This window comes from Oncorhynchus clarkii, chromosome 24 (genome assembly GCF_045791955.1).
Source record: "Oncorhynchus clarkii lewisi isolate Uvic-CL-2024 chromosome 24, UVic_Ocla_1.0, whole genome shotgun sequence".
Taxonomy (NCBI): Eukaryota; Metazoa; Chordata; class Actinopteri; order Salmoniformes; family Salmonidae; genus Oncorhynchus; species Oncorhynchus clarkii.
Window position 1 is genome coordinate 14534838 of NC_092170.1, and position 22164 is coordinate 14557001.

Genomic DNA, 22164 nt, shown 5'->3' on the forward strand with positions numbered 1-22164 from the left:
GACGGAGGGGAGAGCAGGGGAGGAGAGGATGGTAGAGACGGAGGGGAGAGCAGGGGAGGAGAGGATGGTAGAGACGGAGGGGAGAGCAGGGGAGGAGAGGATGGTAGAGACGGAGGGGAGAGCAGGGGAGGAGAGGATGGTAGAGACGGAGGGGAGAGCAGGGGAGGAGAGGATGGTAGAGACGGAGGGGAGAGCAGGGGAGGAGAGGAGAGCAGGGGAGGAGAGGAGAGCAGGGGAGGAGAGGATGGTAGAGACGGAGGGGAGAGCAGGGGAGGAGAGGAGAGCAGGGGAGGAGAGGATGGTAGAGACGGAGAGGAGAGCAGGGGAGGAGAGGATGGTAGAGACGGAGGGGAGAGCAGGGGAGGAGAGGAGAGCAGGGGAGGAGAGGATGGTAGAGACGGAGAGGAGAGCAGGGGAGGAGAAGAACATATCTTATCAATGAGGGTTTTCACAAGAGAAAATTGCTTCTCAAATTTAAGGAAAAACACAATTTAGCACAGTGGTGTTCCTCAAAATCTAATTTAGGAGCTGTAGCACATTTCAAAGGACCAGGAAATGAAGTCATTTAACAGAACTTTGGGGACTGGGGGCATGTACGACTCTCTGATAGATACACACATATACACACACACGTACACACACACAATGTCAAGCACTTCGGAGGGGAGGCTTTGCACACAAGTCATTTTGGTAACAACACAGACCATTGCAGGGAATGTTTGTTTGACGGAGAAGGAGAGGAAAGCTCTGTGGCAAACCTTAATTGACTGACAGGAAAGGAGAGAGGTTCAAGTGAGAGAGATTGGTCCATTTGCTACCCCCACGGTCACAGACATCTATGTGGAGTACTCGCCACCTCTTTGAGGGGTTTATGATGCTGAACATGATGATATCTGAACCCGTTCTCTCTCACGCCTCCGTCCATCAGCAATGACATAGTTAGCTAGTTAGTTATGGGGCTTAACGTGAAGGAAGGTAGTCCTGTTGGAAGGTGTGACGTGTAGAGGGGTTCTACTATGGTAGATGTGTTAGGGAGAGGATCGTGCTTGTGTTGTTCTTCCAGAAGGGGTCTGCTTGCTTCCCATCTGAAACAGTTCAGAACAGTTTGTGAATATATTATGACAAAATTTTGTAACGTTTTTTGCAACGTTTTGGTCTTCGGCAAGGTTTTTGGGGGGGCTGTTTGTGCACACAACATTTTACCCCGAGGCAATCTGAAGTTCGGTAACCGAAGTCTACGCCCCTTCGTCGGTGATTGGTCAACAGTAGGGATTCTTCAATTAAGTGTTTGTTGTCATTCAAAGATAGACGACTCATTTTCATGTTTTAATAATATGATTGTAGGAATGTAGGCTATCCCTATGCCAACACAACACATACAGTACAAACACACACACTCACACCAAACCCCCACATTACAACCTGACATTCCAATACAAATACCACCTACCACCTAACATAAGTATCCCCACCACCCATGAGGCTAACACTACAATGGCTACTGTCACTAACACCTCTCTGTTGTAACTCAAGAGCCCTTGTCTGTTGTTATGGCAATTACAGCAACTCAGGAGCACCTCCACTCAGCACTGACACCTGCTGGTCAGACATGGAACAGCAGCCACTCAGTGTTACAACACCACAACACTGTCCTGTACAGGGAGTTAGAAGGGGTTTGTGTGTGCATGTGTGTTTATTTGCTGTCAAACAGACTGTGATTGTTAGTATCTGAGGAGTGGTAAAGTGATGCTGTTAAGTGTCCTCATCTTGCCTCCCCCAATACCCCTCGTCACACTCAGTCACACACACACACATACAAGCACACAAATGCCATGCCATGCCTCCCTAACCATGCCAGGGAGGGAGGGAGGGAGGGAGGAATAAAGGGTTGGGGAAGGCCTGTGAGATAAAGAAAGAGAAAGGGTGAGAAATGGAAGAGAGATGGAGAAAGAGAACCCATATTTATGCTTATTTATTTTCCCTTCTGTACTTTAACCATTTGTACATCGTTACAACACATAATACATAACACATATAAATAATATGATATTTGTAATCTTTTGGAAGTTCTGTGAGTGTAATGTTTACTGTTAATTTTTATTGTTTATTTCACTTTTGTATATTATCTACTTCACTTGCTTTGGCAATGTTAACATGTGTTTCCCTTGGCAATAAAGCCCCTTGAATTGAATTGAATTGAAATGGAGAGAGGTTGAGGACAGAGTTAAAGAGAGGGATAACACTCAAGGCTTCTGCCATCTTCTCCATTGGTCCCCTCACCTCCTTCCCCCTCACCTCCTTCCCCCTCTCCTCCAAAGCCTTCTCTAAAAGCTCTCATCTCCACCTTTCTCTGAACCTCTCCCCTCTCTCCTGTTGTCTGAAAGGCCTGCTCTTTCTCAGGGCCTTTAGAGAGGGTCAATATTTCCCCCCAGACACTCCTCATCCTCGAGGAGTCCCAGCCCCGGCACCAACACATACACACTGCACTCTGTATCTGACTCTGGTACCCATTTGACTTCCCATCACCACCCGTAACAACAACAGTCCTGTAGTGGCCTTGAACAGTCTAAACTCTCCCACTGTGTTGTCTGTCTGCTGATAGGCCAGGTTACTGTGGCTGAAAGCCCAGCCCAAGGAGTGTGAGAGAAGGCCTGTCTCTACACAATTCTCTACACACTTTTTCTCAGGTGTGTGCTCAGCGGGGTGCAGGGTGCCATTCACAGGCGACTGGTGGCACCTTAATTGGGGAGGAGGGGTCATAGTAATGGCTGGAATGGAATATATCAGAGGGTAGTGCGAACGGCCCAGTACATCACTGGGGCCAAGCTTCCTGCCATCCAGGACCTCTATACCAGACGGTATCAGAGGAAGGCCCTGAAAATTGTCAAAGACTCCAGCCACCCTAGTCATAGTATGTTTTCACTGCTACCACACGGCAAGCTGTACCGGAGCGCCAAGTCTAGGTCCAAGAGGCTTCTAAACAGTTTCTACCCCCAAGCCATAAGACTCCTGAAATGGCTACCCAGACTATTCACATTGCGTCTCTCCCCCCCCCCCCTCTCTCCACACCACTGCTACTCCCCAGACTGAAGAAATGGCAACAGTTTTACGGGCTCCTAACCAATTGTGCTATTATGTGGGGGGGTTTCCGCATCATTTGTAACTTATTTTGTACATAATATTTCTGCCGCCGTATCTTGAGAGCTTCTGGATATCAGACAAAGATTTTTTCTTCAACAAGCAGGAAGCACAGGATGTACTTCAGACACCCGACAAGGCCAACATCCCCGTCATTGGCAAGAGGAAGAGACGCAGGTACAGAGGGCACAGAAAGCTGCCTTTACCGTCAATATTACTTGCCAACATGCAATCATTGGACAATCAATTAGACGAGGTACGATCACGAATATCCTACCAACAGGACATCAAAAACTGCAATATCCTATGTTTCACAGAATCGTGGCTGAATGACGACATGGCTATTCAGCTAGCGGGATACACGCTGCACCGTCAAGATAGAACAGTAAGACGAGGGGGGACGATCTGTGCATATTTGTAAACAACAGCGGGTGCACGAAATCTAAGGAAGTCTCTAGATTTTGCTTGCCTGAAGTAGAGTATCTTATGATAAACTGCAGACCACAATATTTGCCAAGAGAGTTTTCAGCTATACTTTTCGTGGCTGTTTATTTACCAACACAGACAGATGCTGGCACTAAGACCGCACTCAGCCAGCTGTATAAGGAAATAAGCAAACAGGAAACCGCTCACTCAGAGGCGGTGCTCCTAGTGGCCGGAGAGTTTAATGCAGGGAAACTTAAATCAGTTCTGCCTAATTCTTCCGATGACATTGAGGAGTACACCACATCAGTCACTGGCTTTATCAATGCATCGAGGACGTCGTCCCCACAGTGACTGTACGTACATACCCCAACCAGAAGCCATGGATTAAGGCAACATTCACACTGAGCTGAAGGGTAGAGCTGCCACTTTCTAGGTGCGGGACTCTAACCCGGAAGCTCATAAGAAATCCCGCTATGCCCTCTGACGAACCATCAAACAGGCAAAGCAAAAAGTAAATACAGGTCTAGGATCGAATCGTACTACACCGGCTCCGACGCTTGACGAATGTGGCAGGGCTTGCAAACTGTTACAGACGACAAAGGGAAGCACAGCCACGAGCTTCCCAGTGACACGAGCCTACCAGACAAGATAAATCACTTCTATGCTCGCTTCGAGCATAGAAATTGCACTGTTGGTTAGAGCCTGTAAGTAAGCATTTCACTGTAAGTGAAATTGGAGGAATCACCTGTTGTATTCAGAGCACGTGACAAATAACCTTTGATTTGATTTGTTGTCATCTATGCATAGTCACTTTAATTAACTCTTCCTACATGTACATAGTACCTCAACTAACCAGGGCCCCCACACATTGATTCTGTACCGGCTCCCCCCTGTATATATTGTTATGTTTTACTGCTGCTCTTTAATTACTTGTTACTTTTATCTCTTATTCTTATCCATATTTTTTTAAACTGCACTGTCGGTTAGGGGCTCGTAAGTAAGCATTTCACTGTAAGGTCTACCTACACCTGTTGTATTCGGCGCATGTGACAAATACAATTTGATTTGATTTGAACACATGGTTTCCATGTGTTTGACACAAATCTATTCACTTCATTCCAGCCATATGAGCCGTCCTCCCCTCACCAGCCTCCTGTGGTTCCATTAGCACATATGAGTGTTCCTCCGGGTGTGAGTGTGTTAAGTGCTGCCAAGGCTGTCTGGATCAAAGGTGGAAATTCCTACTGGAAAACAGGCCCAGGAGGCAGACATGCTTATAGTGCTATTAGACAGGGATGCTCTGTGGTTTTGGGAGGTGTGTGTTTGACTGCATGAGAGTCTGCGTGTGTAAGATGGAGAGCGAGAGAGTGCCCGGTGAAATTGTGTTGGACTATCTTTCTCGCATACATCTGCACCACCTAGTGGTGAATATTATAACTGTCAGTTTCCCTCCTCACAACCTGGTTACTGCTAAACTCATGGGGAAGTCTTCCGTCCTATTATTAGCCTCCTTAACCCTCTGCCTCTCCCCTCCAGGCCCAAAAGAATGAGAGGGAGTCCATCCGGCAGAAGCTGGCCCTGGGTAGTTTCTTTGACGATGGGCCGGGTATCTATACCAGCTGCAGCAAGAGTGGCAAACCCAGTCTGTCCTCACGGTAAGAGACATCATGTGACCTCTATAATAAGCTGTACGTCAATCCCACAACGTCAACAATACACACAGACACAAGCATGTACACAAACACAGAAGCACACACACACACACACACACACACACACACACACTACTACCCTATGTACATAGACATGGAATCACTGGTCACTTTAATAATGGAACACTAGTCACTTTAATAATGTTTACACAGCTTTACTCTTTTCATATGTACAGTATATACTGTATTTTAGTCAATGTCCCCCCGACATTGCTCGTCCTAATATTTATATTTGTCCTTAATTCCATTGTTTTACAATTAGATGTGTGTGTGTATTGTTGTGAATTGTTAGATGCTACAGCACTGTTGGAGGTAGGAACACAAACATTTCGCGACATTCTCAATTGCATCTGCTAAACATATGCATGTGACCAATAAAATGTGATTTGATTTGACGCACAATTACCATATAACCGTGTAACCGACAGTTAATGAAGAAGGCTGTCATGAAATGACATAATCATTATAACCATTTAAAAACTACCAGCTGCCTGAAGACAGGACGGCCGGGCATTCGTGCGGTTTCCGCCGTCAAGTGGAATCTTAACAACGTTAGGTTTCTTGCTGAAACAAGTCAATTCGTCTTCGGGAAGACTAGGCAATGCCCCCCACAATGCACCAACAGCACACGTAGAAATAGAACGAATAGAACGGGCTTGGAACCTCTCACCTTGACTGGTACACTTGCAATGGTTGCCTGTTATTGTGATGCAATACTTTCCATGGTAATGTAGAATGTTCATTCAAATGATGCTAACTTATGTGGCTCATACAATTCAATGTTTTTTTTGTAATGTCAGTTGAGTTGAATCAACAAATCACAGCACATATTTTAGCACATATTTGATTTATTTCCTGTTTTGCTCCTATGGTTACACTCACAATTGCCGCCAGTTCAGCCATTATGCCATCATTGACTACATCATTGAATATTCATTATATTTCTATGGCAGCACACAGAGCAGAGTAGAGGAGAAAATGTGCGGACCCATTTTCTGGGGCCTTTTGAACGGTTTTAACGATGACCGCGGTCATTTGGCTGGCCAATTACGTCATCCAAAATTCCATGACAGTCACAGCCCTACCCACACGCACACATACAGACACAGATCAGTTTCACCCTCAGTCCCAGTCCCTGTTCTTGAGAAGCAATGGCATCGCTCTCTTTATGTGGGTGGGCACTGTCAATAGAGTGAAATTGCAGGTTACTGGACATTACTCTGACAGAGTCAGATTTGACCTTTTCTTAATGCCTGTAACTATGTCTGTCTCCTGGAACTCTGTATAGGGCCATCTCCCCAACACAGACAGACTCCTGCTCTCTCCCTCTGAAACCACTGTTCACTGTTGAGAGTAAGGGACATTTCCTCTCTCTTTCTCTGCATCCTTGCACTGTGGATTTCACTTCCCAAAATGCACTCCTACACACACCATCAACCTTACTGTTAGCAGCCTTCCATGATACACACACATGCAGTCATACACACAGAGACACTCGCACAGTTCATTCATCTGAAACTATGATATAAGCATATGAGAATTCTCACTAAAGCAACTCTTATGGGGTGCACTCACGGATGGATAAGTTAGATACGTCCATGAACTGCTTCACTAATTCCAAGGATCATTTTGATGCTCCTTCCTCTGAAACTACCAATCGATTACTCTGGTCTGGTTAAATCTGGACTGATTGGATACAGGCTGTTTAATCGATCAGGTTTTCTCTACATGTGTTTGTAATTACTGCTTGAAAGAAGCCGATTATTGATCCAGAGTGGTTTGATCCAGATCTTACAGGACTCAGGTCTTCTGAGGTCTAGAGAGCCGTCGGAGTCTAGCTGATTGGATCGAACCCAAGTTAGAGCAAGAGAGGGAGGAACGGAGTAGACACAGACATACTTATTAATGCTATGCAAGGCTAGCCACTATTACAGTTCTATCACAGACACACTGAGACATCAGTGGAGAGTTAGAGGAGGGTTTGGCCTGAGTGGAAAACTAGATGGGACTGTTATTGAGTTTCTTTCTCACCCGCGGTGCCTAGATGCATGTTATCTGGGTCAATAAAACCCTACAAGCAATTATTGCTGAGCTAACTTTCCTTAACCCATAGAACTTTCCCCCCTCCGTTAGCCCATAGTAATGACACATCCTCTCCCTCCTCTTCCTCCCCCTCTTCCTCCCCCTCTTCCTCTCCCTCTCTCTCCCTCCTCTTTCCTCCTCTCTCTCCCTCCTCTTCCTCTCCCTCTCTCCCTCCTCTTCCTCTCCCTCTCCCTCTCTCTCCCTCCCCCTCTTCCTCCCCCTCTCTCTCCCTCCTCTTTCTCCCCCTCTCTCTCCCTCCTCTTCCTCTCCCTCTCCCTCCCTCTCCCTCCTCTTTCTCCCCCTCTCTCTCTCTCTCCCTCCTCTTTCTCCCCCTCTCTCCCTCCTCTTCCTCCCCCTCTCTCTCCCTCCTCTTCCTCCCCCTCTTCCTCCCCCTCTCCCTCTCTCTCCCTCCTCTTTCTCCCCCTCTCTCTCCCTCCTCTTCCTCCCCCTCTTCCTCTCCCTCTCTATCCCTCCTCTTTCTCCCCCTCTCCCTCTCTCTCCCTCCTCTTTCTCTCCCTCTCTCTCCCTCCTCTTCCTCCCCCTCTTCCTATCCCTCTCTCTCCCTCCTCTTTCCTCCTCTCTCCAGGCTGCAGAGTGGGATGAACCTGCAGATCTGTTTTGTCAATGACAGCGGCAGCGACAAAGACAGCGATGCAGACGACAGCAAGACAGAGACCAGTCTGGACACACCGCTGTCCCCCATGGTACAGACCGACCACACACACACAAACACACATACATTAAGAAGAAATATGCATTCTTAGAGAGAGAGAGATATCTACTGTGTGACTCATATAGGTAACCCTCAGTGAGACTGTCTGAGAGAAAGAGAGAAAGGGACAGATTCGGTATGAATCAGAGCGATAGCCCTGGGTTAGCGTGTGGGGGAGAGTGAATGACCATACTCACGTTTTCTGTCCCGTTAACCAATACACCGGCAGCAAATGAAGGTTGAATATGAACACGCTCTCTGATAGACATGGATGAGTGGCCACTCGGCCTGTCTGACAGACACGGACACCGTTACTAGAGGGAGGGAGGGGGGGGGGGATAATCCCAGTATTTATAACCATCTGTTATAGCTCTGAGCTGTTTCCCTGTCTGACCTCTGTGTTCAATTAATGACCTATCAATGACTACACTAGAAGAACGAAGAGCCAATGGGAATAAACTAACTTTTCCTTATTTCCACTCTCCCCACGTCCCTGTCCCCCAGTCGAAGCAGAGTTCGTCCTACTCTGACCGGGACACTACGGAGGAAGACAGTGAGTCTCTGGAGGACATGGACTTTCTGAGCAGACAGAAGAAGTTGCAGGCCGAGGCTAAGCTAGCCCTGGCGATGGCCAAACCCATGGCCAAGATGCAGGTGGAGGTGGAAAAACAGAACCGCAAGAAGTCCCCTGTGGCAGACCTGGTCAGTACCGTCGCTATAGGCAACTGGCCTGTAACCTCAGCCTCTAGTCAGCGTTTCTAACCCCAGGTCTTTTCAGAGCAAACCAACCACACTGGTCTTCTTTAACATTGTGATGATGTCACAGAGTAGACATGATTATTATTTTAACATTCTCATCTGCATCAGTGCCCCCCAAGCACACACACACACACACACAAACACACACACACACACACACACACACACACAAAGAGAGATACAGTGGCTTGTGAAAGTATTCACCCCCCTTGGCATTTTCCTATTCTGTTGCCTTACAACCTGGAATTCAAATTGAATTTTGGTGGGTTTGTATCATTTGATTTACACAACATGCCGACCACTTTGAAGATGGAAAATATGTTTTATTGTGAAACAAACAAGAAATAAGACAAAAAACTGAAAACTTGAGTGTGCATAACTATTCACCCCCCCAAAGTCAACACTTTGTAGAACCACCTTTTGCAGCAATTACAGCTGCAAGTCTCTTGGGGTATGTCTCTATAAGCTTGGCACATCTAGCCACTGGGATTGTTGTCCATTCTTCAAGGCAATTTTAGTCTCATCTGACCAGACCATCTTCCATATGTTTGGGGAGTCTCCCACATGCCTTTTGGCAAACACCAAACGTGTTTACTTAATTTTTTCTATAAGCAATGGCTTTTTTCTGGCCACTCTTCCGTAAAGCCCAGCTCTGTGGAGTGTACGGCTTAAAGTGGTCCTATGGACAGATACTCCAATCTCCACTGTGGAACTTTGCAGCTCCTTCAGGGTTATCTTTGGTCTCTTTGTTGCCTCTCTGATTAACTCCCTCCTTGCCTGGTCTGTGAGTTTTGGTGGGCGGCCCTCTCTTGGCAGGTTTGTTGTGGTGCCATATTCTTTCCATTTTTTTAGTAATGGATTTAATGGTGCTCCGTAGGATGTTCAAAGTTTCTGATATGTTTTTATAACCCAACCCTGATCTGTACTTCTCCACAACTTTGTCCCTGACCTGTTTGGAGATCTCCTTGGTCTTCGTGGTGTCACTTGCTTGGTGGTGCACCTTGTTTAGTGGTATTGCAGACTCGGGGGCCTTTCAGAATAAGTGTATATATACTGAGATCATGTGTCAGATCATGTGACACATAGATTGCACACAGGTGGACTTTATTTAACTAATTATGTGACTTCTGAAGGTAATTGGCTGCACCAGATCTTATTTAGGGGCTTCATAGCAAAGGGGGTGAATACATATGCACGCACCACTTTGCAATCTTTACTTTTTTTAGGTTATTTTTTTCATTTCACCAATTTGGTCTATTTTGTGTATGTCCATAACATGAAATCCAAATAAAAATATATTTAAATTACAGGTTTTAATGCAACAAAATAGGAAAAACACCAAGGGGGATGAATACTTTTGCAAGGCACCCGACACACACACACACACACAACAATATCTCCACCTGGGCAGAATATGTTACTTATTCAGTAAAGAGGGGGTGGTTGGGTTCGAGCAATCTATTATTCATATCCCAGAATGCACTGGGTGACGTGTTTGGGGATGCAGTCGTGCCCAGCAGTCAGAAGAGATGAGTTTCACATCTGAGGCCCTGTCGCTAAACTAACAGACTGGTGTACTGAACACAAGGGCAGATCTGAGGCCCTGTCGCTAAACTAACAGACTGGTGTACTGAACACAGGGGCAGAGCTGAGGCCCTGTCGCTAAACTAACACACGGCTGTACTGAACACAGGGGCAGATCTGAGGCCCTGTCGCTAAGCTAACACACTTCTGTACTGAACACAGGGGCAGATCTGAGGCCCTGTCGCTAAGCTAACACACTGCTGTACTGAACACAGGGGCAGATCTGAGGCCCTGTCGCTAAACTAACACACTGCTGTACTGAACACAGGGGCAGATCTGAGGCCCTGTCGCTAAGCTAACACACTGCTGTACTGAACACGGGCAGATCTGAAGCCCTGTCGCTAAGCTAACACACTGCTGTACTGAACACAGGGGCAGATCTGAGGCCCTGTTGCTAAGCTAACACACTGCTGTACTGAACACAGGGGCAGATCTGAGGCCCTGTCGCTAAGCTAACACACTGCTGTACTGAACACAGGGGCAGCACCATGCTCAGATAGCATTAGCTTCAGAGCTACTTACGGTACACTATACCTCTTTAGCATAAAGTGGACAGACTCACACCTGCTCATTATTATAGGGATGTGCATTTCCTGGGTACAAGTTCTCAATACATTATTTATAGAAATATACAAGAATGTGAACCTTTTCCAGTTGATTTCAGCCCTACCAAACATATATAGTCAGAGTGCAGGCTGGCACCAGGCCAGTGTGTTAAGCCAGCGGCCAGGTGTTTGGGTGCCAGGGGCTCTTGCGTAAGCCACTAATGACAGGAGAAATGAGGGGAATGTGTGTGAGGAGATGTGGTTTTATACCATTTACCACGCTTTAATCCACTAAAGCCATGTGGCTTTACAAAGAATTTACACAACAATTCACACAACACTCCCACCAAGAATTTTTCCCCATTCATATCATGCCTAATCTAAGAGAATACTGATATGATGAAATACTTTGGTATTGTTGTTGGCGGTATCCTTATTCATATTGCCACTAACCTCAGTAACCAAGACTCATTGAGAAACCAATCCAGTAATATAACTGAGGGAGGAAACTCCACCTCGGACAAACACAATGAGGCCAAGCACATATCATGACCAAAACACTACCACTCGCGGTGGCCGGCTCTCCCCACATCTCCGCATCTCTCACTCTCTATCTCTCTCGCTCTCTTTTCTCACACCCCTGTCTCTCTCTGTGTGTCACTGACTTACATGCTCCCTCTCCGAACTGAAACGGTGGCCTATGACAGAGGGGAAACATGGCTACTAGTGGGTTCCAATGTGAAAGTGAAAGAGGAGAGAGAAACTGTGACAGGAAGAACCAGCTGAGCGATAACGCACACTCACAAGTCATACAGAAAAAGTGCAATGAAAGGAGCACATATTTATAATGAGTATGAATTCGGAGGGAATAAATTATTAAATATGAAAGCATTAGACCTCTCACTAAAAGCGTCAGTCATACAAAAGTTATACTTAGTTCCGAACTGGTTCTCTATCAGATTAGTAAGGATGTCTCACCCCATGTTGAAGAATGTCCGTTTTCCCTTTATTCAGATTACAACCTCTCGCTTTCAATCATTTGAAAATGAAATAATATCACAATTTATATAATATCACTACAAAATATCACAATTTTTAAACAAGCCATAGAAAGTTGGTTGCAATTTCAGTTTAATCCACCAGAAAAGAGAGAACAAATATTATGGTTAAACTGAAATATACTAATTGATTAAAAAACATTATTTTATGATAAAAAATGTTTTAAGTATAATCTTTGTAAATTATATCATAAATAGGACTGGTGGAGTTATGTCACACATGCAGCTAACATAGACATATGGAAATGTCTGCTCTACCCAAAATTACAACCAACTAATTGCAGCATTACCCCAAAAATGGAAGAGGCAAGTAGAAGTTGGAAAAAGGAACAATTCTGATAAAAAAAAGTATACCAATTCAATTTCAGGACCAAAAAATTGACAACTGTGCCATATAAAATGCAAAATAGGTGGGAAGAGATTTTCGATATACCGATTCCCTGGCACATGGTTTATGAACTGAACAAAATTATGTCGGATTCAAAACTTATAATTGTTTTATTTAAATTATTATACAAAATTATTGCAACCAATAGAATGTTATATATATGGAATGTTATTTATATGTATATATATATATATACAGTGGAAGTCGGAAGTTACATACACTTAGGTTTGAGTCATTAAAACCACTCCACAAATGTCTTGTTAACAAACTATAGTTTTGGTAAGTCTGTTAGGACATCTACTTTGTGCATGACACAACAATTTTTTCCAACAATTGTTTACAGACAGATTTCACTTATAATTCACTGTATGACAATTCCAGTGGGTCAGAAGTTACACTAAGTTACACTAAGTCGACTGTGCCTTTAAACAGCTTGGAAAATTCCAGAAAATATTGTCATGGCTTTAGAAGCTTCTGATAGGCTAATTGACATAATTTGAGTCAATTGAAGGTGTACCTGTGGATGTATTTCAAGGCCTACCTTCAAACTCAGTGCCTCTTTGCTTGACATCATGGGAAAATCAAATGAAATCAGTCAAGACCTCAGAAAGAAAATTGTAGACCTCCACAAGTCTGGTTCATACTTGGGAGCAATTTCCAAACACCTGAAGGTACCATGTTCATCTATACAAACAATAGTGCACAAGTATAAACACCTTGGGACCGCGCAGCCATCATAGCGCTCAGGAAGGAGATGCGTTCTGTCTCCTAGAGATGAGCGTACTTTGGTGCGAAAAGTGCAAATCAATCCCAGAAGGACAGTTATGTGGATATATTGAAGCAACATCTCACGACATCAGTCAGGAAGTTAAAGCTTGGTCGCAAATGGGTCTTCCAAATGGACAATGACCCCAAGCATACTTCCAAAGTTGTGGCAAAATGGCTTAAGGACAACAAAGTCAAGGTATTGGAGTGGCCATCACAAAGCCCTGACCTCAATCCCATAGAAAATTTGTGGGGAGAACTGAAAAAGTGTGTGCGAGCAAGGAGGCCTACAACCTGACTCAGTTACACCAGCTCTGTCAGAAGGAATGGGCCAAAATTCACCCAACTTATTGTGGGAAGCTTGTGGAAGGCTTCCTGAAATGTTTGACCCAAGTAAAAAAATTTAAAGGCAATGCTACCAAACACTAATTGAGCGTATGTAAACTTCTGACCCACTGGGAATGTGATGAAAGAAATAAAAGCTGAAATAAATCATTCTCTCTACTATTATTCTGACATTTCACATTCTTAAAATAAAGTGGTGATCCTAACTGACCTAAGACAGGGAATTTTTGCTAAGATGAAATGTCAGGAATTGTGAAAAACTGAGTTTAAATGTATTTATATATATATATATTTATCCCAGCTCTGCATATTTTGCTGTGAAGAGACAGAATCATTAGATCACTTGTTTTGGTACTGTCCATAAATAGCTTGTTTCTGGTCACAGGTTCAGGAATGGCTGAAGAATTGCAACATTTACCTGGAGCTAACTCTGCAAATAGCACTCCTGGGTGATTTGAAAAGTCTTAGTCAATCAATCAATAATATAATAATACTTTTAGTAAAAACATTTATCTTTATTTTACAATCTGTAGAAACTATGAGAATAGAAAGGTTCAGTACCTTTGTGAAACATCACAGTTGAATAATATATGGCAAATAGAAATCAAAACTGGACGGTGTTAAAAGATACAGTAGGGAGAAGTATTTGATACACTGCCGATTTTGCAGGTTTTCCTACTTACAAAGCATGTAGAGGTCTGTCATTTTTTATCATAGGTACACTTCAACTGTGAGAGAATCAAAAATCCAGAAAAATCACATTGTATGATTTTTAAGTAATTCATTTGCATTTTATTGCATGACATAAGTATTTGATACATCAGAAAAGCAGAACTTAATATTTGGTACAGAAACCTTTGTTTGCAATTACAGAGATCATACGTTTCCTGTAGTTCTTGACCAGGTTTGCACACACTGCAGCAGGGATTTTGGCCCACTCCTCCATACAGACATTCTCCAGATCCTTCAGGTTTTGGGGCTGTCGCTGGGCAATACGGACTTTCAGCTCCCTCCAAAGATTTTCTCTTTGGGTTCAGGTCTGGAGACTGGCTAGGCCACTCCAGGACCTTGAGATGCTTCTTACGGAGCCACTCCTTAGTTGCCCTGGTTATGTGTTTCGGGTAAGGGGAGGGGTGGTAGGGTTACGGGAAAATAATAAAGATAAATATATTTAAAATATGAGGGATTGGAAATGATGCAGACAATTACATTGGTGGAAGCTACAATCTATCTGCAATATTAAATTTGATCTAACCCCCTAAAAACAATATATATATATTTTAAAAAGGACCACGTTTTCTCACCCTGAGACACTTCCTTGAAGTGAAGAATGTCAGACCGAGAGAGAGAGGATGTATTTGAAGGAGATGCACACAGATAGAAATAACTTGAACAAGGGATCTAGGGACATTCTCATACCCAGCGAGCCTGATGAAAGTGATGCTTTGTGATTCACCTTGGTTACTCTCTAGGGTTAATGTCAAACCTGCCCCTATGGAACCCAACAAAGGTGTGGTGAGTAACATAGAGAGAGAGTGAGAGAGAGAGAGAGAGAGAGAGAGAGAGAGAGAGAGAGAGAGAGAGAGAAAGAGAGAGAAGGGGAGAGGTGGATGAGAGGAAGCAGAGCTGAAAATCTTGAAGGAAACACAAATGACATCACCACAGTAAAAGGCTGCGTGTTGATTTGACAAGAACAAACAGTCAAATAATTCAGGAAGACAAAGAGAGAGCGTAGAGTGTGTTGCTTACTGCCAGGAGCATAGCCGCAGGAAGTAGTTTGGAGGTGTGTGTGCTGCAATTTTTTTGACTGACTGGGGAGATGATGCTGAAAAAAATGCTTTGCCCGCAATACAGGCAGCAAAATCTGTCCGCTAATACAGGACTAGTAAAGGCTCAGTGCACTACTTTTTCACAACAACAACAAAAAATATTCTGATTATTCAGTGGGTAATGCAGCACCCTCAGCACCCCTACTTCCCGTGGCTATGGCCAGGAGGAAGGAGACAGAGTTGTTTCCTGTAGCTCTCTATGACCAGGGTCAGGTCAGGGGCCACTGCTGTACTGTATGTTGCTGTAACAGTTAAATTGCGAGGCTGACCCCTGCTGGAGAGATTGGGCTTTGCATCATATTACAGTCTTGGCAGCTCTGTAGCATTGGGCTGCTTTCAGTGACTGGATTTAATTGAGATGCAGATTAAATTGATATGACGCCTTTCCTCAAGAATCTGCACCATCTTGCACACGCAAACACACATAGGCCTACACACACTCACGCCAACACACTGTAGTGTCTTAGGGTTCTCTAGTGCCCAGGAATCCATATGTGAGTGTACATATTTGTGTACTTGTACATTTCCAATGTGCTGTAGGTTTCCGTAAATATGTGTGTGTGTGTGTGTGTGTGTGTGTGTGTGTGTGTGTGTGTGTGTGTGTGTGTGTGTGTGTGTGTGTGTGTGTGTGTGTGTGTGTGTGTATTTCTAATTGGGGATGTGTGTGTTTCTCTCTAGCTGCCCCACATGCCCCACATCAATGAGTGTCTGATGAAGAGGAGCCTGAAGACTACAGACCTGAGGGACATGACCCTGGGACAACTACAGGTTATAGTCAACGACCTGCACTCCCAGATAGAGAGTGAGAACCACACACACACTTATTTTTATCCTCGTGGGGACCTAAAATTGATTTCCATTCAAAATCCTATTTTCCCTGACCCCTAAACTTAACCCTAACCTTAACCCCTAAACCTAACCCTAACTTTAACCCTGATCTTAACCCCTAAACCTAACCCTAATTTTAACCCTAACCTTAACCACAAAAACTGAACTTTAACCCTAACCTTAACCCCTAAACCTAACCCTAACCATTAACCGCTAAGCTTAAAATATCCTTTGTCCTTGTGGGGGTGTGGGAAATGTCCCTAAGAGGGAGAATTTTCCTTGTTTTACTATCCTTGTGGGGACTTTTTGAGATTTCAGGTCCCCACGAGGATACACACACATGCGCACACGCACACAGTGTTAGTTCGGGTATCTTTCATATTGAAAGTCATTTCAGGCCATGTAAGTTGGATGCATGTGTGACAATACTAGTGAAAGATGAACAATACCTCACCTTACACAGAAGGCAAAAAAAATCCCCCACAAAAATGTTGTAATAGAATCTTGTCTTTTACTGGCATGGTTTAAAAATATGCTCCATTTGAAATCTGCATCTCATATGACTTGGGGCTGGATTCAACCCGTATCGCAGAAGTATCGCCGGAAGATCCGTGTTATAGCTTGTTTGAAATGATATATAAAGGCAATGTTCCCGCGTTTGTGGAAACTGCATTCACGGTAACCACTGTATATATCGGCTCAATCCTAAATGACCTTTACATTTTAATGCAGATCTTCCGCGATACTTCGGCAATATGAATTGAATCCAGCCCCTGTATGTTAGTGTTCTAATGGTGTTGGTTTTCTACCGTTGTTCTGATGTTTGTCTTCTCCAGGTCTGAATGAGGAGCTGGTGCAGCTGCTGCTGATCAGGGATGAACTGCACATGGAGCAGGATGCCATGCTGGTGGACATAGAGGACCTGACCAGGTGGGGATGCTATCTAACACACACACACACACACACACACACACACACACACACACACACACACACACACACACACACACACACACACACACACACACACACCCCCTCTTGGGCTATGACTGCAAACAGGCCAGGAATGATTGTGGGAACTCTGTCTTTGGGACGTTTAGCAGTGTGAAATTTGCATGATTTTCATACAGCAGCAGGTGATAAAGAATAGTTTGTCTAATCATCATTTTGTTTTTACTCAGGCATGCTGAGAGCCAGCAGAAACACATGGCTGAGAAGACACCATCCAAATGAGACACCCCACCCAACCTCGCCCCCTTCCCATCCCTTTACTCCACCCCTGCCCCACTTTGGTCCCCGTGCCCTGCCCCATGTCTCTCGCTGCACCCCCTCTGCCTGCCCCTCTCACCCTCTCCCATGGTGGCAGCAGCCAGAGGAAGGCCACCCTTTCATTTGCTTCTGTGGTTGTCCCAGCGCTAAAGACAGAGCATTTCCTGCTTCCTGGGAGGAGAGGAAACTGATTGTGTGTTGTCATGGATACTGTCCCCGGCTTCCTGTGCAGTGATCGGCCTTGCTTCGCTATTGTTTATTTTTAACTTTTTACATTCGCCACTAAATTATAACTGTCAATACAAAATGGTGGAGAAAAAAATTATAATAGTGAGAAATTAGTAGAAAGTCAGTAAAAAAAATGTAAGAAAAAAACATTGTATAAAACTATGAAGACTAATTTCAAACCATTTTAAGTTGGAAAGTAATTTTTAAGTATTTCAAAGTTGACCTCTTTTTATTCTGCACAAATGGTAGTTTTCAACTGAGAAATGTTTATTTGAAGGTGCTAAAAGAGTGTAAAGGTAACATGCCTGCCTTGTAGTGGAGTTATAGCTTTTGGTAATACGCTCACTCTGATCGGTCTTCAACATTTTGTGAATGTTGATTTTCTGACACTTTAAATGAAATTAATAAATGTGTTAATATCATTTTCATCCTATTGTATTCAGAATTTTTATTTGAGGGAAGAAATGTTTATGTACAGATATGTAAAATAAAAAATAAACTTTGTTTCATATGTTGTGGTTTGGTGTGCAGTCTGTTAAGAAAAGTGGACAGAGATGGACATGTTGTTGTAAATATTATAAGTGGGGAACTACTGTATGTCCATATGGCATAACACAGTACATTAACAGTACATTTATAACTATTTTATAATTATGTAATACTGACAGGCGCTTTGCAGGATTTTGGAAATAATTGATACATTAATAACCATACGAACATCACTGCCACCTGGGAAGAGAAAAGCTAATCACTCCACTAAATCGTTTATTCAGAGGCAACAACAGTATGGAGTATGAAGGATGCATAAGTTTTTATATTATAATATTTTTCCATAAACAGTCACCTTATTTTAAAGAGTATAATGTTAAACCTTAGGCCTAAGCTTGCTCTGCACGTTATTGTGATTGTGGTTTTGAAAGGTCTGATATATCAATGGTCACAACCACAAGTATCATCCACTTCTGTGAAACTCTCCCCTGCAGATTGTCACACCATGGCCACTCTCTTTCTACAGGCCCAGTGAGAGTCAGTCTTTACCAGAAGAGAAGTATTTCTTAACTAAACAGGCCAATGGTAGACATTCAAAATGCCAGGGTTCAAATTGTGTGGGTGTGCAGGGGTCATGGGCAATCACATTACAATTTAGTCATTTAGCAGACTATCCAGAGTGACTTAACAGTACTGAGTGCATACATTTTGGTACTTGTCCGCCCCTATGCCACTGTCACAGGGGGATTTATGCCTGATTTAAGATGAAATCCTCAACCCTTTTATGGTCAACTATGTCACTTTGGCACCTTTTTTATCTCTTGAGATGGAAAAACATGTTTTTTATGAAATTGAACAAGTGCTCTTTTTGACAGAATATACAAATTAGCAGAAATCTTAAGTATTTGTATTTATTTTTACAAGTTACTTCTCAAAAGGCACTGAATTGGTGGAAGGTCCACTTTATTCTGACCCCCCTGGGTCAATCAAACATTGAGAAATTAAACCTTTTTCAAATTTACATTGTTTTTCATTCTTACGAAATGTATGTTCATGATGCACAATTAAAAGCATGTAAAGCTTTGCAGAAACAACAACTGTGAATGTAGTTTAAGACAACCAGCCTTCTAAAGAAGAGGCTAAAGCCAACGCAGGCTAAAGGCTACTTACTACCCACAACATCTGTAGGCCTATAGCAAAAACATTTAGAAAAAGCTTTCTAACATTATTCTTTGTGTCATCTGTCTATTTTTGACAATTACAAAGGCTAGAGAAAATAAGCAGCAAAAGTGAAATATTGACATCGGAATGCACACGTTTCACGTAGTTTTCTGGCAATCGGTGCTGCAGGTGTCTGGATAGAATTGTGCTACGCAGTGAGATGCTACCCACAACCAGTGGGAGAATGTGACTGTCAGTTATATGGTTTATTGCATTACTTTAACTATAATGTAAACATTTAAAAAAATATATATGTATTGTATCATTTTTTCATTTCTAGACATTGGTTTCCTCGTGAGCCAACTCATGCAAATCGAAACGAGGGCATGACTCATTGGCCTGAGTTGCAAAAACACTCAGGAAATTACACACGACTGACGCGTCACTTTCATTTCGGTGGCGCTTGATCTAGTGCTGTATGTAGCTTCGTGTTTCAACATGGCCAGGGAATTCCCTCTAGGAGCGCTGCATGGCTATATAATGATCAGATGAGGCAACGATGACAACACACCTATCAGTTTACGCCACACCTGAGTCAAAGATCTCGGAATCATGCTGCCAAACTTTTATTTATGTGAGTATTAATTTTATTTGTACCTAATTTTATTGTGAGTTTTTGATAAACTAACCCTGTGAAATGATATGCCTCAAATTTAGAAACTTACATAGTCTTCCATTTTAATTTATTGATTTGAAATTGGAGTTAAATAATGACATTTTCCGGGGTGTTTTTATCATTAGTTTGTTTAGAGGATTATTGGGGTGATACATTGGTTGGTGCTGACTGACATTGTGTCCTCCCTCCACACAGACCTTGCCAGCTGTGTGCTGCTGCTCGCCTTGTCCTGCCAAGTCTCTATGGGAACTCCAATGCGCATGCCGCGGAGTTTAGACTCTGGGAAATGCTCGCAGTGCGCTGACCTCTCCAGAGAGCTCGTCAAGAATGTTAAAAAGCTCCTGGACAACGTAAGTGACAGTTATAACGCATTCCTTTGAACATTTAATTCAAATCTAATGTATCCCTCATTCAGTCAGTCTGTCTGTATCTTGAATAGGCTTACAGTTTGTTCACACCGTTTGTGATTCATGTATCCACTTACTAATTGAATAATTTTCCCTTCATAGGAAAACCTGTTTGGGGGTTTAAACTGCTCGGAGCAGCGCGTGGAGGTGAACAGTAAGACCCAGACAGCCTGCGAACCCAACACGGACATGGTAAGTCACACAACAGTCATTTTCTACATTCATATTACCACTATTAATTTAAAATATATATAATTTCTCTGCATTTTATGTAGTAATTTAAATTAATACCTCGGATTTACAGAATAGTGAAATAAATCAGTCTATTGATGCATAATTTTGTTGTATTTCCTCAGAACACAAGATGCTCTGGTCAACGGAACACCACATTCAGTGAGGTAACTATTGTGTTCTTACAATATTGCATAATTGTTTAGGGAATGCTATTTAAATCCACAGATATAAAAATAAATAGATCTTTATACAGTCTATGGATTTAATAGTGACTGCATTTCACATAATTCACCCATTCTTACCTCACCCATTTCATCTGCTTCCTATATGTCTGATTGGCTGATCTCTGTCCATTTTTATGGTTTCTTCTGACAGAGTGAGTGTCTGAGGAACATCCGAGCAGACCTAGAACATTATGCTGCCTCACTACAGGCTTACAAACAGGCCGACCTCAGCTCCACTGCCCAGGACACCCAGAACCTACTCAATATTTGTCCATCCACACAATGGGTGTCTTCCTCACAGGTAATTCGATTTTTCTATTTTATCTTTTGTACAGAAAACATTCCTTCCTTCCCTGCATGTTTATTTTTCTTTTGATACAGTTTTCTAATGACAACAACCTTGTGTAGACAATTGCAAAACTGTACACAAAAATGTGTCCCTCTGTGTTTGAGACAGTACAAATGTCACTGCCAATAGACATTCACAACTATGGACTTAAAGTTAGCATTTTTATAAAGTTAAGTTTAGTTTCCTTTTGCCCTGCAGGTTGCAGACCCTAAGCTGACTAGTGGTGACCCTGTGGACCAGAGGGTCCATCTGTGCAAGGTACTGAAGGGCTTCCACCTCCGGGTCATCACCATCAGCAGAGCCATGGGATACATCTCTGCTGGGGACCACAGGAAGTAAACCCTCATCTTCAACACCATCCGATTCCTCATCATCATCAACTATAACAAGTATTGACAATCATCTTCATCATCACCTACAACAGTACCAAGTTAATTATCAGCAACACTGATTGTTATCTTCATCATCAGACATCATCATCAACTACTTTGTCATCATAACTGTTGAATACTGCACTACACTGTGTATGAAAAGATGAGTAAGACATAAGCTAGCTAAACTCTTTTTGGCTCAGTTAGTGCTGAATGACAGTAGGTTTAGTTCAAAGCTAATCAATGAACATCATGTTGGTCAAACTATTTATTTATTTATTCCTTTATTTAGGGACTGGGGTTTATTTATTTGATGAATGCAATATTATTTATTTGATGTATGAAATATATGTATTTATTTAACAATATGTTATTGATGTTATTTATTTGAATATTTATAATAAAGTATTTATTACAAGCTTACCAAGACTGATTGTGTTAATGTTAGCTATGTTGTATGTGTTGCTCTGTAGGTTTAAACATTCTACCCATGAATAGGCTAAATACGTTTTTGTTTGTGATAAAATATATATATATATATCTTTATGGAACATGTTGAAATATAATATCATTCAGACGGGAGGG

The 22164-nt window shown here is 42.9% G+C and overlaps 2 protein-coding genes across 2 annotated transcripts in view; both read left to right on the plus strand.

Annotated features, from left to right (window-relative positions):
* LOC139382290 (IQCJ-SCHIP1 readthrough transcript protein-like) overlaps nt 1-18179 on the plus strand; it is a 331185-nt gene extending 313006 nt beyond the window's left edge. Inside the window, exons 10-15 of the mRNA XM_071126172.1 lie at nt 5101-5219; nt 7945-8062; nt 8575-8772; nt 16022-16145; nt 17008-17101; nt 17353-18179. Of these exons, the coding sequence (XP_070982273.1) occupies nt 5101-5219; nt 7945-8062; nt 8575-8772; nt 16022-16145; nt 17008-17101; nt 17353-17404 (705 nt within the window). The 3' untranslated portion in view covers nt 17405-18179. The remainder of the gene's footprint in view (nt 1-5100; nt 5220-7944; nt 8063-8574; nt 8773-16021; nt 16146-17007; nt 17102-17352) is intronic.
* A 1751-nt stretch (nt 18180-19930) lies between these two features.
* LOC139382248 (interleukin-12 subunit alpha-like) lies at nt 19931-21879 on the plus strand. Its single transcript, XM_071126115.1, has 6 exons — nt 19931-19952; nt 20190-20344; nt 20504-20593; nt 20758-20799; nt 21011-21160; nt 21407-21879. Exons 1-6 carry the CDS (start codon nt 19931-19933, stop codon nt 21545-21547), a joined length of 600 nt encoding a protein of 199 aa, XP_070982216.1. The 3' UTR covers nt 21548-21879.
* Nucleotides 21880-22164: the final 285 nt, after the last annotated feature.